The 13,528-nt window shown below is 38.7% G+C and overlaps 1 protein-coding gene across 1 annotated transcript in view; it reads left to right on the top strand.

Annotated features, from left to right (window-relative positions):
- Nucleotides 1–650: 650 nt before the first annotated feature.
- Nucleotides 651–13,528, top strand: part of FCHO2 (FCH and mu domain containing endocytic adaptor 2) — a 122,636-nt gene continuing 109,758 nt past the window's right edge. The window contains 2 exon segments of the mRNA XM_053907273.1: nt 651–842; nt 844–936. Coding sequence (XP_053763248.1) covers nt 675–842; nt 844–936 — 261 coding nt within the window. The 5' untranslated portion in view covers nt 651–674.

Raw genomic sequence — 13,528 nt, 5'->3', positions numbered from 1 at the left:
TGTTATGCCAGGACGTGTTTAAACTTGTTTCTTTTTCCAAAATGTACAAGTTGCTAAGAGAACTAGGGGCTTAAATGAACAAGTCCTGGAAGAGACTTTTTTCTTTAACTGCCTGGATCAGGGAAATTCCTTCCTTCGGGGCCACGTTCCTGCTGTCACCCGGATTGGCTGGTTTGCTCCTGGCGTGCTAGAGGTCAGCGGTTTGGGCAGGGGACTTGGTGCTTGGGTCTCCCGCAGCTCCAGCGACTCTCAGGCGACACTGGGCGTCTCCTCCTTTTCCGGCCTCGGAAGGTTTTGTTTTGGTTCTTAGTTCCTTGTTAAGGAAAGGCACCCTGTTGACCAAAGGTTTCCCTGTCTCCTCCCGGTGGCTAGACGCCAAGTTTCTCCTATCCCAGCTCGACCAGACTTGGGTCCCTTCAAGATCCTCGAAGGCCGGGGAAGCAAGTCTTGAGAAGAGGAAAAGAGCAGGCAGCCAGGCTGTCGTACCCAATGTCATTGGCCAGCTCATTTCTTCGCTCCGTTCCTGGGCCAGTACCTATTGTACCGCAAAGGGTGCGGGCAGTCTCCCAGGTGACTCCTCAAGAACCCGGTTCTCCACCATTCCCAAGAGAATACTCAATTTGGCCCAGCCCGCGCTCGCGCTGGATAAAAAGGAAGGTGACCAAATCCCAGGAATGGGACGCGGGGCGCATGCGCAACCAAGGCGGTGGCATTCAAGAGCTCGCCCGCGACGGCAGCCGCTAGGTGGCGCATGCGCCCTGGAGGGTGCGGGCCGGTCTCCGGGAAGAAGGCGGCGGCGGCGGCGGCGGCGGCGGGGAAAGGCGGGGGCGCCGTGGGGGCCGGGCCCGTGTTTACACAGCGGCGGGCGGACGCGGACGCGGAACCCGGCGCGGTGGCGGCAGGATGGTCATGGCGCATTTCGTCGAGAATTTTTGGGTAAGAGAGGGAGGTTGGAAATAGTGTGCGTTTTGGGGTGTGAGGCTTTCTGCGCCTGACGTCGGCCTGTGTGCGCTCCGGGCGGCGGCTGCGGCGGCGGCGGTGGTGGCGGCGGTGGCGGCTAAGGCTTCGCGGGAAGGGCTAGCGTCCTCGTACCGCCGCCGGCTGGGTCCCGCCTGGATGAAGCCAGGCGGGCGACGGGCCGCCGGACGCCGGGTCTCACAGGCTCCCAGCGCTTGCGGGGGCGAGGACTGTCAGCGCGGCCCCTCAACCCACGGTGGGGGCGCCAAGGGGCCGCTCGCCGCCCGCTCTGGGACAAAGCGCCGGATGGGGCGGGAGACGGGACCCAGCCCCGCCGGAGGCTCTGGGCGCCGGGCGCGCCCCGCCGCTCGGACGCGGACGCCGGGCCCGTGGCGCGGCCGCCTCCCGCTGCGCGCTGCCGGCGAGCGCCAGCCCGAGCCGGGCGGTGGGGGGTGCTCGCTTCCTTCCCGCACCGCAGCCCCCATCTTAGCCCTTTTGCCCCCCACCATTTCCATGCGAAATCCTTTGCGGGCTTGGCCTGGATCAGCACTTCCTCTCGGCCTCGCAGCTCGGCTCTTTGGTCTGCGCCCAGGACTTTGCCTCTGGGCCTGTTCACAAAGCGTATAAAAGTTGAATTTAATGTAACTGAATTCCTTGGGCTTAAGTGCACGAAAGACTTCCCCTTGTGCCCTGTGCTCTTTCCCCTTCCTCATTCTTTCCACACCCCTCCTCTTAACTCAGTATTATTAGGTGGTTCTTTGAGAATGACTTCCCAGGCTCCGTGTGGAGTGTTTTTCTGCAGTTATTGTTTGTTGTAATGGGAAGTGCAGTTCGGCCGTGTACAGGAAAGTAACATGTTTACTCAGGTATCTTGGGTGAATTTCATTTTATGTCCTAACATTTGCAAATACTACAGTTCCATTTTAGTTAAAATTTGTGAGTATCTAAAGGAATAATCTTTCAGTGACTAGGAGGTGTGTCTTAAATTCTTATTTTTAAGTGTCTCACATAGACTTAGTAATCAAATCAGTTCAGAGTTATTTGTTTTGAATATTTCTTGTTTTCTGCAAGTGATGTAAACACTAGACAGGGTTTTCTTTAAAAAAAAGCATTAAGTTACAATGCACATACTATATATACAGTGCACTCATTTAAGTGTACAATTCAGGGGTTTTCATATGTCCAGTTACATCACCATCAGTTTAGAACAATTTCATCACCTGAGAAAGAATCCCTGTATCCATTAGCAGTCATTACCTCTTTCCCCCCTAACTTAGCCCTAGGCAACTTATTAATCTATAAATTTCTACCTCTGTAGATGTGTCTCTTTTGGACATGTTATATAAATGGGATCATATGTGTTGTTCTGTGTGACTGGCTTCTTTCCTAAGCATGTTTCCAAAGTTCATCCATGGTATAGCATGTATCAGCACTTAATTCGACTTTATGGCCACACGTTCCATTGTATGTATATACCACATTTTATCTGTTCATCAGTGATGGACGTTTGGTTGTTTCCACTTTTTTTTTTGCTATTTTGAATAATACTGCTATTTTTTGGTACAAGTTTTTGTGTGGAAATAGGTCTTTATTTCTTTTGGGAATAGAATTGCTGGGTCATATTGTTACTCTTTAACATTTTGAGGAATTGCCAACCTGTTCTCCAAAGTGGGTGCACGTTTTACAGTCCCAGTGTCTGATGTTCCAGTTTTTCTACATGCTGGGGAATGCTGTCTTTTTTTTATTATAGTGGATGGGTGTGAAGTAGTATCTCATTGTGGTTTTGATTTCCAATTCTCTGGTGGCTAATAATGTTGAACATCTATTCATGTGCTTATTTATATATTTTATTTGGAGGAGTATTCGTTGACTCACCGCCCGTTTTTAGATTCGGTTATTTGTGTTTTTATCATTGAGTTGTAAGAGTTCTTTTTATATTGTGGTTAGTCTTTTTTTTTTTTTAATTTTTTTTTTTTTTCAACGTTTTTTATTTATTTTTGGGACAGAGAGAGACAGAGCATGAACGGGGGAGGGGCAGAGAGAGAGGAAGACACAGAATCGGAAACAGGCTCCAGGCTCCGAGCCATCAGCCCAGAGCCTGACGCGGGGCTCGAACTCACAGACCGCGAGATCGTGACCTGGCTGAAGTCGGACGCTTAACCGACTGCGCCACCCAGGCGCCCCTTTTATCAGAGAGATGATTTTGTTAATCTTTTCTATTTTGTGGGCTGTCTTCATTTTCTTGAAGGTGCCTGTTTTAAACATGTATTTATTTGTTTTTAAAAATTATTTTTAATTGAAGTACAGTTGACATATTAGTTTCAGGTGTACAGTATTTGATAATTACATGTATTATGAAATGCTCACCAGTGTAAGTGTTCTTACTGTCTTACAGTGTTGCAGTATTATTGATAGATTTCCTAAGGTGTATTTTTCATCCTGGTGACTTACTCTTTAACTGTAAGTTTGTACCTCTTAATCATCTATTTCACCTATCTCCCACCCCCCTCTTTTCTGGCTACCACCAGTTTTTTCTCTGGATTTACCAGTGTTTTCTGTTTCTTTTTGTTCAGTTGTTTTTAGATTCCACATATAAGTGAAATCATGTGGTATTTGTGTTTGTCTGACTTGTTTCACTTAGCATAATGTACCTTAGATCCATCCATATCACAAATGGCAAGATTTCATTCTTTTTTAATGGCTGAGTAATAGTCCATTGTGTATACATACCACATTTTCTTTATTCATCTATGGATGGACACTTGGGTTCCTTCCATATCTTGGCTATTATAAATCATGCTGGAGTAAACATAGGAGTTCATATATCTTTTTGAATTCATGTTTTCATTTTCTCAGGTATGCACCCAGAGGTGGAATTACTGGATTGTATGGTATTTGTTTTTTTCATTTTTTGACGAATAGTGTTTCCACAGTGGCTGCACACAAATACACATTCCCACCAACAGTATGCGACTGTTCCTTTTTCTCCATGTCCTTGCCAACACTTTATGTGTCTTGTGTTTTTGATAATCGCCATTCCATCTGGTGTGAGGTAGCTTGATACTACCCTTTGAAGCATTGAAGTTTTTAATTTTGATGAAGTCCAGCTTAATTTATTCGTAATCATTTATGCTTTTATTGTTTTATTTAAGAAGTTTTTCCTAACCCACAGTCACAAAGAGTGTATACACGAATGTTTTCTTCTATGAGTTTTATAGTTTTAGCTCTTACATTTAGGCCTGTGATCCATTTGAGGTCAGTTTTTGTGTGTGGTGTCAGAAGGAGGTTCAGCTTCATTCTTTTGCCTGTGGATATCTAGTCCCAGTGCCATTTGTTGAAAGGCTCTTCTCTTTTAGTTAAATAGTCGTGGCTCCCTTGTCAAAAATCAGTTGACCATAGGAGTATGGGTTTATTTCTTGACTTTCACTTGTATTCCATTGTCCATCCTTATACTAGTTCTACACTGTTTTGATTATTATAGCTTTGCAGCAAGTTTAGAATCAAGAAGTGAGAGTCTTCCAGCTTTGGTCTTTATCAAGATTTTTCTGCCTATTCTGGGTCCTTTGCGTTTTTTCATGAATTTTAGGTTTAGCCTATCAATTTAATTAATTAGTTATTTAATTTTAGTTGATATGTATAACCTGTCAATTTTAGACTTTAGGTTTTACAGTGGCAATTTATAAAACTATTGTGAGGATCATTTAAAATTGGACATTCTTGAATGTTTTGCATGGTTTTTGATAGGTGAATGTGTTCTTGAAGCTTGCTGACTTAATTCCAAATTGTTCATTAAGATTTAAAAAAAAAATTATAGTTTGCTGCAAATTGTACATTAACATTTTAAAGTTATTTTTTGTTTCTGTTAATTGAGCTTTGAACATAGCCTTGTCTGATGTTTTTGGCTATTAAGAATAATGCTTTCTGTGAACATTCTTTGTATTGGTTTTTGGGTGCCCCTGTTTGTCCCTCGTAAGGAAGGGACAGGAATAAATTTGGATATATGAAATTTAGACAGAATTCCTAGTTTAATTTATGGTTTTGTCTTTGCCTTCACTTCCACTGTTGAATACAAATAGTAAAAAAAGATTGCATTTTATTTTACTTTCAAGCCTGGAATTGGGGCTGAAAGCTCTAAACTGGAACTTTAAAAAGCTCCAAAGGAGGACTAAATGAACTGGGCAAGACTAGGAACAGGAACTAAATCACTTCTGAGAATTTGATAGTTGTCTAAGACAACTCAAAAATGTACATATTTTAGGACCATTTATAATTTCTTAAAATAGAGAAATTGTAATATTAATTTCACTTTTCTCCCCTAGTATTTAAAGTGGCACTGTCAGAATAAATGAAACTTGTCAAAGTGAGGTAATGGGAAACTCTGAATTTTTAAGTTTCTAATCAAACAACCTATAAATTATTGTTTTCCCTGCAAAGAAAAAGACAAACCTTTTTGTTGTGGCATTTGTTAGAGGAAAGGTTGAATCATTCAAACTATTTTCAAGCCCTTTCGAAAGCAGCACATCCTGCCTTTTTCTTTAAAGTGTAGTTTTTCTTAACTAAAACTGTATCCTACATTACGGATTACTTAATTTTTTACTTTGAAGAGAAAATGTATTTAAAAGTTCCTACAGAACAGGTGTTTTGTTGCTGATTAGTCATTTTTTGCCACGAAGTGTAGTGCCTTTGATAATCAAGTTGAAAATGTTTTTCTTTTCCATTAAAATTGGATAACAAAATTAGTTTTGATAGCAGAAATCCACACCATTGCCTTAATATATAAAAACAGTTGTTAACCCTTCAAAAGATAATGTCAGTTTAAAGAGTTATTGCAAATATTATAGTGAGGAAGTGTTTATGTACACTGCTTTTTCAGAGTAAGAGTAAAATTTATAATACTTTTGAGATAGTCTATGTCACCATTGATTGCTCTATAGTAATTAAAATGGCTTTATATTTTTATATAAACCCAGATTATTTAATTCAGGATTTAAATTTTTAATTTTTTTTTTAAATTCCAGTATAATTAGCATACAGTGTTTTTTAGTTTTAGGTGTACAGTGTAGTGATTCAACAGTTCTCTACAGGGGTTCCTGGTGTCTCAGTCCATTAAACATCCAACTTCAGCTCAGGTCATGATCTCACAGGTTGTGAGTTTGAGCCCTGAATTGGGTTCTGGGTTGACAGCTTAGAGCCTAGAACCTGCTTTAGATTCTCTGTCTCCGTCTCTCTGTCCATACCCCTCTCATGCTCTGTCTTTGTCTCTCTCTCTCTCAAAAATAAATAAACATTAAAAAATAATTTTAAAAAACGAGTCCTATACATTACTCAGTACTCATCATGGTAACCGTACTCTTTAATCCCCTTCACCTGTTTCACCCATCCTTCCACCTGCCTCTCCTGTGGTAACCATCAGTTCGTTTTCTGTAATTACGGGTCTGTTTTTGGCTTGTCTCTTTTTTTGTTTTGTTTCTTGAATTCCACGTATGAGTGAAATCATATGGTACTTGTCTTTCTCTGAGTTATTTCATTTAGCATTATACTCCCTAGCTCTATCCATGTTGTTGCAAGTGGCAAGATTTCATTCTTTTTTATGGCTGAGTAATATTCCTGTGTGTGTGTGTGTGTGTGTGTGTGTGTGTGTGTGTGTGTGTATGCTACTCTTCTTTGTCTACTCATCTATATAGATGGACCTTTGGGTTCTTTCCATATTTTGGCTATTGTAAATATTGCTGCGGGGCTCAGGTGGTTAAGTGTCCAACTCTTGATTTAGGCTCAGGTCATGGTTTCATGGTTCATGAGCTTTAGCCTCACCTCAGGCTCTGTGTTGACAGCTTGGAGCCTGCTTGGGATTGTCTCTGTCCCTCTCTCTCTGCCTCTGTCCTGCTCCTGCATGCGTGCACATGTGCTCTCTCTCTCAAAATAAGTAAACTTAAAAATATAATGCTGTAATAAGCATAGGGGTGCATGCGTCTTTTTGAGTTAGGTTTTTTATATTCTTTGAGTTTATACCCAGTAGTGGAATTACTGGATTATATGGTAATCCTAATTTTAACTTTTTGAGGAATCTCCATAGTGTTTTCCATAGTGGCTCCACCAGGTTGCATTCCCATCAATAGTGCCTGAGTGTTCCTCATTCTCCACATCTTTGTCAACACTTCTTGTTTCTTATGTTTTTGATTTTAGCATTCTGACTGGTATAAGATATCTCATTGTGGTTCTGATTTGCATTTCTCTAATGATGAGTGATGTTGAGCATTTTTTTTTTTACGTGTCTGTGGCCATCTGTATGTCTACTGGAGAAATGTCTGTTCATGTCTCCTCATTTTTTTTTTTTTTTTATAACATTTTTTATTTATTTTTGGGACAGAGAGAGACAGAGCATGAACGGGGGAGGGGCAGAGAGAGAGGAAGACACAGAATCGGAAACAGGCTCCAGGCTCCGAGCCATCAGCCCAGAGCCTGACGCGGGGCTCGAACTCACGGACCGCGAGATCGTGACCTGGCTGAAGTCGGACGCTTAACCGACTGCGCCACCCAGGCGCCCCTCTCCTCATTTTTTAATTGATTATTTGTTTTTTGGTAGTGAGTTGTATAAGTTTTTTGTATATTTTGGGTACTAACCCCCTGAAATTTTTTTTAAGGATGGATTTCATTAGTGATAATTATTTAAGGGGAAAAATTAAACAAAACCTGATTTAAATCTTTATAAACCTCATTTTGCGTAACATTCCTAATTTCTGTAAAATATGAAGCGTTCTCCCAAAGATGTCAAGTATCCTGTAGCATATATCACATTGTAATGAACTAACGTTTTTAGTTAGGTGACCCTTTGCAAAGATTATTTCCAGTCAGCACATCAAGAATGAAATAATTATCTTGGGTGTTTTTATTTTGAAGTATTTCTTGTCCTTATTTCTTTCATTATTTAACCAGTACAGAAGTCTCACTCCGTTTATCTCTTGATTTCCCTGGTATTGTCATGCTTTACTTTTAAATAAAATTGGAGTGCTTAATTATACATCCAAAATTTGATCTGTCATTACATGGATAAACTAGAAGGATTAAAATGTTTTTTAAAAACCTGGAATTGCTATTCATAGGACTTTGGAATGCAAAACGTTATATTTTTGCTTGATTATTTAAATTTAGTATCCTAGATGAGAGACTACCAACTATACATGTGCCCACACACGTATTTTGGTGGGTTATATCCATATGCAAATTTAAGCATATATGTTTTTGAAAATTAGTTGAGGTGATTGTAGAAACCCAGAATAAAGACTTTGTTTTTATTACTTGAAATTTCCAAATACTGTAATTTGTGATATCTCCTTGGGATATGATTCCATTTGGTGATATACTGAAATTTAAGAAGTGTATGTGTATGCATATTTATGTATAGATTAGTTAACAGATTTGCAAAATTTACATGGTTCAGTAAATTTTCAAAAGATACCAAAAGGAATACAGTATAAAATTTCTTTTTTCCCAGCCAGCAAGATCTCCACAAAGGCAGTCACTGTTAACCAATTTCTTCTGTTGCTTTCCAGAGATGATCTCTGTATATACACAAGCAAATTACATACACTAAGTTAAAATGTGTTATTGTATAATTGTTAGCCAGTTAGCCATGCCCAAATTGTTTTCAGCTGCAACAAGCTATGAAAATGTAAAATACAGATTCATCTAACTTGGTTTAAGTAGACCTGACAGGTAGACATTATAAAATCATAGTATTATAGATGACATTAAATTTTATTGTGAGGCACTTAGAATTTTAGGGGGTGCAGTGGTGGTCTGTATTTTTGCCTTAATTGTTGGAGAAATTTGAAAGTGAGAAATTTACTGATTTAGTCTGTATAAGTTCCGTTCAGGGGAAAGATTTTAGAACATTGACATGGAAAGGATAAAATTTTGCTGTCTGGATTCTTTTCTAACACTGCACACTAAATCCTAAATGCTCTAATCCTTTCAGAACTACTTGTTTAGGCGAAAGCATGGGAGAACAGGTATGTTTTTTTTATCATCATGCATATTTGGTTAGCATAAACCCCGTGGAAGTAGTTTTTGAGTTCTTTTTCTTGAGATTATCCATCCTAGTTTCACAATTCTAAAACATTTAACAGAAGCACCCTAAAAAATCCGTATAGGAATATGGTGCCATGGAGACTTAAAGGGAATAAAAGTTTGGTTTTCACTTTAGTGTGGAAAAATGAAAGAATACTAGAGTTGGAAGAATGTTAGTAGCAGTTTGGTCACCAGATAAGCATAAATTGGTCAGATTGGGGGGGGGGGGGCATACAAAAACAGTACAACAGCAACTGAGGCCTAAAATGGTATCTATTGGTAAAGTCGCTAAAGAATATTGCTGGGATAGCCAGATTGAGAGGATTAAATTGAGAAATGATTAGTGAACTGTGTGTTGAAGTTGAGGCATACAAGTCCATCAGTTCTTTCAGGCACATGCTCCTTGATGGAACTGCAGAAGTAAAAGTTATGAAAGATATGACAAGCATATTTGCTTGACTTCAGGGAAAAGATAGGAAGGTACAGTATATGTATAGCAAATTGGTGATGCTGGATCTTAAAACTACTAAGTGTTAATTTTTATTTGGTTGAAACAAGAACCAGTGAAGATAGTTTTCCTTTTTAATTATATGACCATTAGTATGGGATAGGTAGGACACAGAATACAGAAGAAAATTAAAATTATGTATCGCTGTTCCCTGTATCCTCTAAGATTTTCTTTCCAAATACAACATTCATTGGGTGCCTGGGTGGCTCAGTCGGTTGAGTTTCAGACTTCATTTGGCTCAGGTCATGATCTCCCAGCTCATGAATTTGAGCCTCACATCGGGCTCACTGCTGTTAGCACAGAGCCCACTTCAGATCTTCTGTTCCCCACCCCCCACCGCCCACCCCTTCCTTGCTTGCACTGTCTCAAAAATAAATCTAAAAAAAAATATATATATATACACATATATGTATGTGTATATATATATATACATATACACACATATATATATGTGTGTATATGTATATATATATACATATATACATTCACAATAGGTTCTGCTGTATTGTTCTGTAGCTTGGTGTTTTCAAATGAAAACAAGTATCAAGTATTTTTCTCATACGATTAAGTATTCTTTGAAAATACTTTGCGGTGACTTTCATAGGTTTTCATGGAATGCATAGGTAATTTTTAAAACTACTCCCACTTTGAATATTTAAGTTATTTTTCAGTTTTTTTTTCATTTATGAATTATGAGGACTGAAGATTTAACAACATGAACGAGAGATGTCATTTTAAGAATGCCTTCGAATGCACAGATTGAAGAGTTTTTGAGAAACCTGAAATTGTTTTATTTTTTCATGTTGAGGGTAATTAAAATTACATTCTTTAAAGAATATTACAGAGAATTTGAAAATTCTAAAAAAATTATCTCACAACTGTTTGCTTTTGTTATTTTTGTTGAATCCCTATAATATCTATTAGATGGCTTTAAGGATTTAGCTAACTGGAAAAGGTGAATTATAATTGAAAAGTTTAGGGAGTATCTGAGGAGTTAGAAAATAATTTTTTTAATATAATAAGATTTATTTCCTTCAGCCAACCAACAGATGTGTTTGAGTGACTTTTGTACCTGCCTGCTCTGACTGCTGAGCAGTGCTCATTTTACATCTTTAATCACTGTTTTCTGCTTTAAAAACATCTTGTCAGTAGTTCTGTAGAATAGTTCTGATGATCATGTGTGAAAATTTCAATATATAAATAGAAGGTTGACTAAAAGAGTTTGTAACTTGTGGTTAAATGTGCTATTTACTTATAGAAAAACTGCTTACATAAGAGCTAGTGCAAAAGGAAAATGTAGAGTGGTAGGAAGTGATGATATTTATTTATTACTTTTGAAGCGGTTTGAGGTTGAGAGGAAGGTTAGGCCTGTTATTTGCTATTCACATGATAGCACCTCCTGACCCTTTCATCCCCTTCCAATTTTTTTTTTTTTTTAATAAAAAGGAACTAGGTAAAATCGGCTTTTTAATCAATAGCCTGATTATACACTATACACTATCTTCTACCTGTTTTTTTTTCAAAAAAATTTTTTTTAACATTTATTTATTTTTGAGAGATAGAGAGAGGCAGAGCATGAGCAGGGGAGAGGGAGAGAGAGAGAGATACAGAATCCGAAGCAGGCTCCAGGCTCTGAGCTGTTTGTTAGCACAGAGCCCGATGTGAGGCTCAAACTCAAGAACTGCGAGACCATGACCTGAGCTGAAGTCGGATGCTCAACTGACTGAGCCACTCAGGCACCCCATCTTCTGCCTGTTTTCCAGATCTTGGAGTCATCAAAAGTGAGAGATAATCCAGTTTTTTTGTTTTTAGTTTTTAATTTACTGTTGCTCTTAAAAGGTCTTTGAAGGAGAAGTTTCAGACCATTAGCTAAAATCTATAGGACTTATATAGCTTTGTACTTTTCCACTATTGCTGTTCATGGATCTTAAAAACCCAGGTACATTAACAGTCCTATTTTTTCTTCAAGTGGAAAGATGTTAGATTGTATTTCATATCTCCTTAAAAAAATTTTAAAGTATAAAGTGATGTTATAAAGTCAACCAGAAAAAGATGTCTTTGAGTTTCCAAAGTAGGTTTGATGACGTATTCAGACTTTCTAACTTGAAATTTCAAGTATGTCTCACTTGTAGATTCTAAATTAGACTAGAAAAAAACCTAAATATTTCCAGTGACTTGGTGACCTTAAGTGCAAAACTATGCATAATGTGATCTCATTTTCATGTTAAAAAGTAACATGGGGCCCCTGGGTGGCTCAGTCAGTTAAGCATCTGATTCTTGATTTCTGCTCAGGTTGTGATTTCATGGTTCATGAGATCAAGCCCCGTGTCAGGGTCTGCTAGGGATTCTGTCTGTCTTTCTCTCCCCCCCCCCCCCCCCCCCGCCATACTCTTTCTCTCTTTCTCTCAAAATAAATAAACTTAAAAAAAAAGTAACATGTTACTATATGTATGGGAAAAGGAATCTGGACTGATAAACTGTTAACTGTAGTCAGAGTGGTAAGAAGAGACAATAGGTTCTGAGAAATTTGTGGTTTTTGTTTTCTTTTTTGTTTTTTTAAGTTAACTTATTTTGAGAGAGAAAGAAAGAAAGAGAGCATGAGTTGGGGAGGGGCAGAGAGAGAGAGGAAGAGAGAGAATCCAAACAGGCTCCACACTGTAAGTGCAGATCCCAGTATGGGGCTCAAACCCACTGTGAGATCATGACCTGAGCCAAAATCAAGAGTTGGTCACTCAACCCACTGAGCCACCCAGGCACCCCAGAAGTTTGTGTTTTCTTTCTCTTTTCTTTCTTTCTTTCTTTCTTTTTTTTTTAATGTTTATTTATTTATTTTTGAGAGAGAGAGAGAGAGAGAGGAAGACAGAGCATGAGCAGGGGAGGGGCAGACAAAGAGGGAGACACAATCTCAGGCAGGCTCCAGGCCCCAGCTGTCAGTACAGAGCCTGACGTGGGGCTCAAACCCAGGAACTGTGAGATCATGCCGTGAGCCGAAGTCAAGAGTCTGAAGCTAAACCGATTGAGCCACCTAGGTTCCCCAGAAGTTTGTGGTTTCTTAAAGGACTTGTATGACTCTGGACTAAACATCTTCAAAGGGTAATAAAACTTTTTTCCTTCTTCTTCATGTTAAGAATTAATTCAAAGGTTTTTAACACTTGTTTATACCAGATTATAACAAGATTTTGTTTGCCCCAGGGCACAGTCATTAGACTTTTATGAATGTGCCACCTCTTTGTAAAGTGCATTGAGACCAGCAGATTAAAAAAGATCCTATCTTAGCGTAAATATTCAAAAGAATTGTCTTCCTTGTACCAGTAATAGTGTTAATAGTTGCTTTTGTCACTTAATACTGAAAATTTCTCTGCAAGAATTTGATTGAAATGGATAAAAATATTTGCCTAAGCTTTTTGATAGCTTTATTGTGATATATTTTATTTACTGTATAGTTCACTTATTTAAAGTGTACAGTTCAGTGCTTTTTGACATGTAGTCCTCATCACAGTCAATTTTAAACCGTTTTCATTACATCACAAAGAAAACCTGTACCTCTTTTCACCTCCTACTTCACAACCTCCCCTTCCCAACAATTCACCAAATCTACTTTCTATCTCAGCAGATTTGCTTATTCTAGACATTTCATATAAATGGAGTCATACAATTTATGGTCTCGTGTCTGATTTCTTTAAGATGATTATAGTATTCATAAAGTCACATGCATCATTGTTTGTTTCTTTTATTGCTGAATTATATTCCGTTGTATGGATATACCTTATTTTGTCTTTTTATTCACTGGTTGCTGGGCATTTAAGTTGTTCCTTACATTAGGTTATTTTGGGCTGTCATGGTAATTGTGTCTTGGTTTTTTTCCATTGACAGTGTATCTGTCCGTTTTAAGAATTTTAAAAATCTGCAATTTTTTTTTTACTGTAGTCTTTTAAAAAATACTGTATTTTATTGTAGGATATACTGTCATCTACTTAACCAGTTTTATATCTTTTA

Source organism: Panthera pardus, unplaced genomic scaffold, assembly GCF_024362965.1.
Source record: "Panthera pardus isolate Hobbes unplaced genomic scaffold, ASM2436296v1 HiC_scaffold_2, whole genome shotgun sequence".
NCBI classification, from domain to species: domain Eukaryota; kingdom Metazoa; phylum Chordata; class Mammalia; order Carnivora; family Felidae; genus Panthera; species Panthera pardus.
The sequence above is the reverse complement of the archived record's forward strand: the minus strand, read 5'-3'. Positions and strand labels throughout refer to the sequence as shown.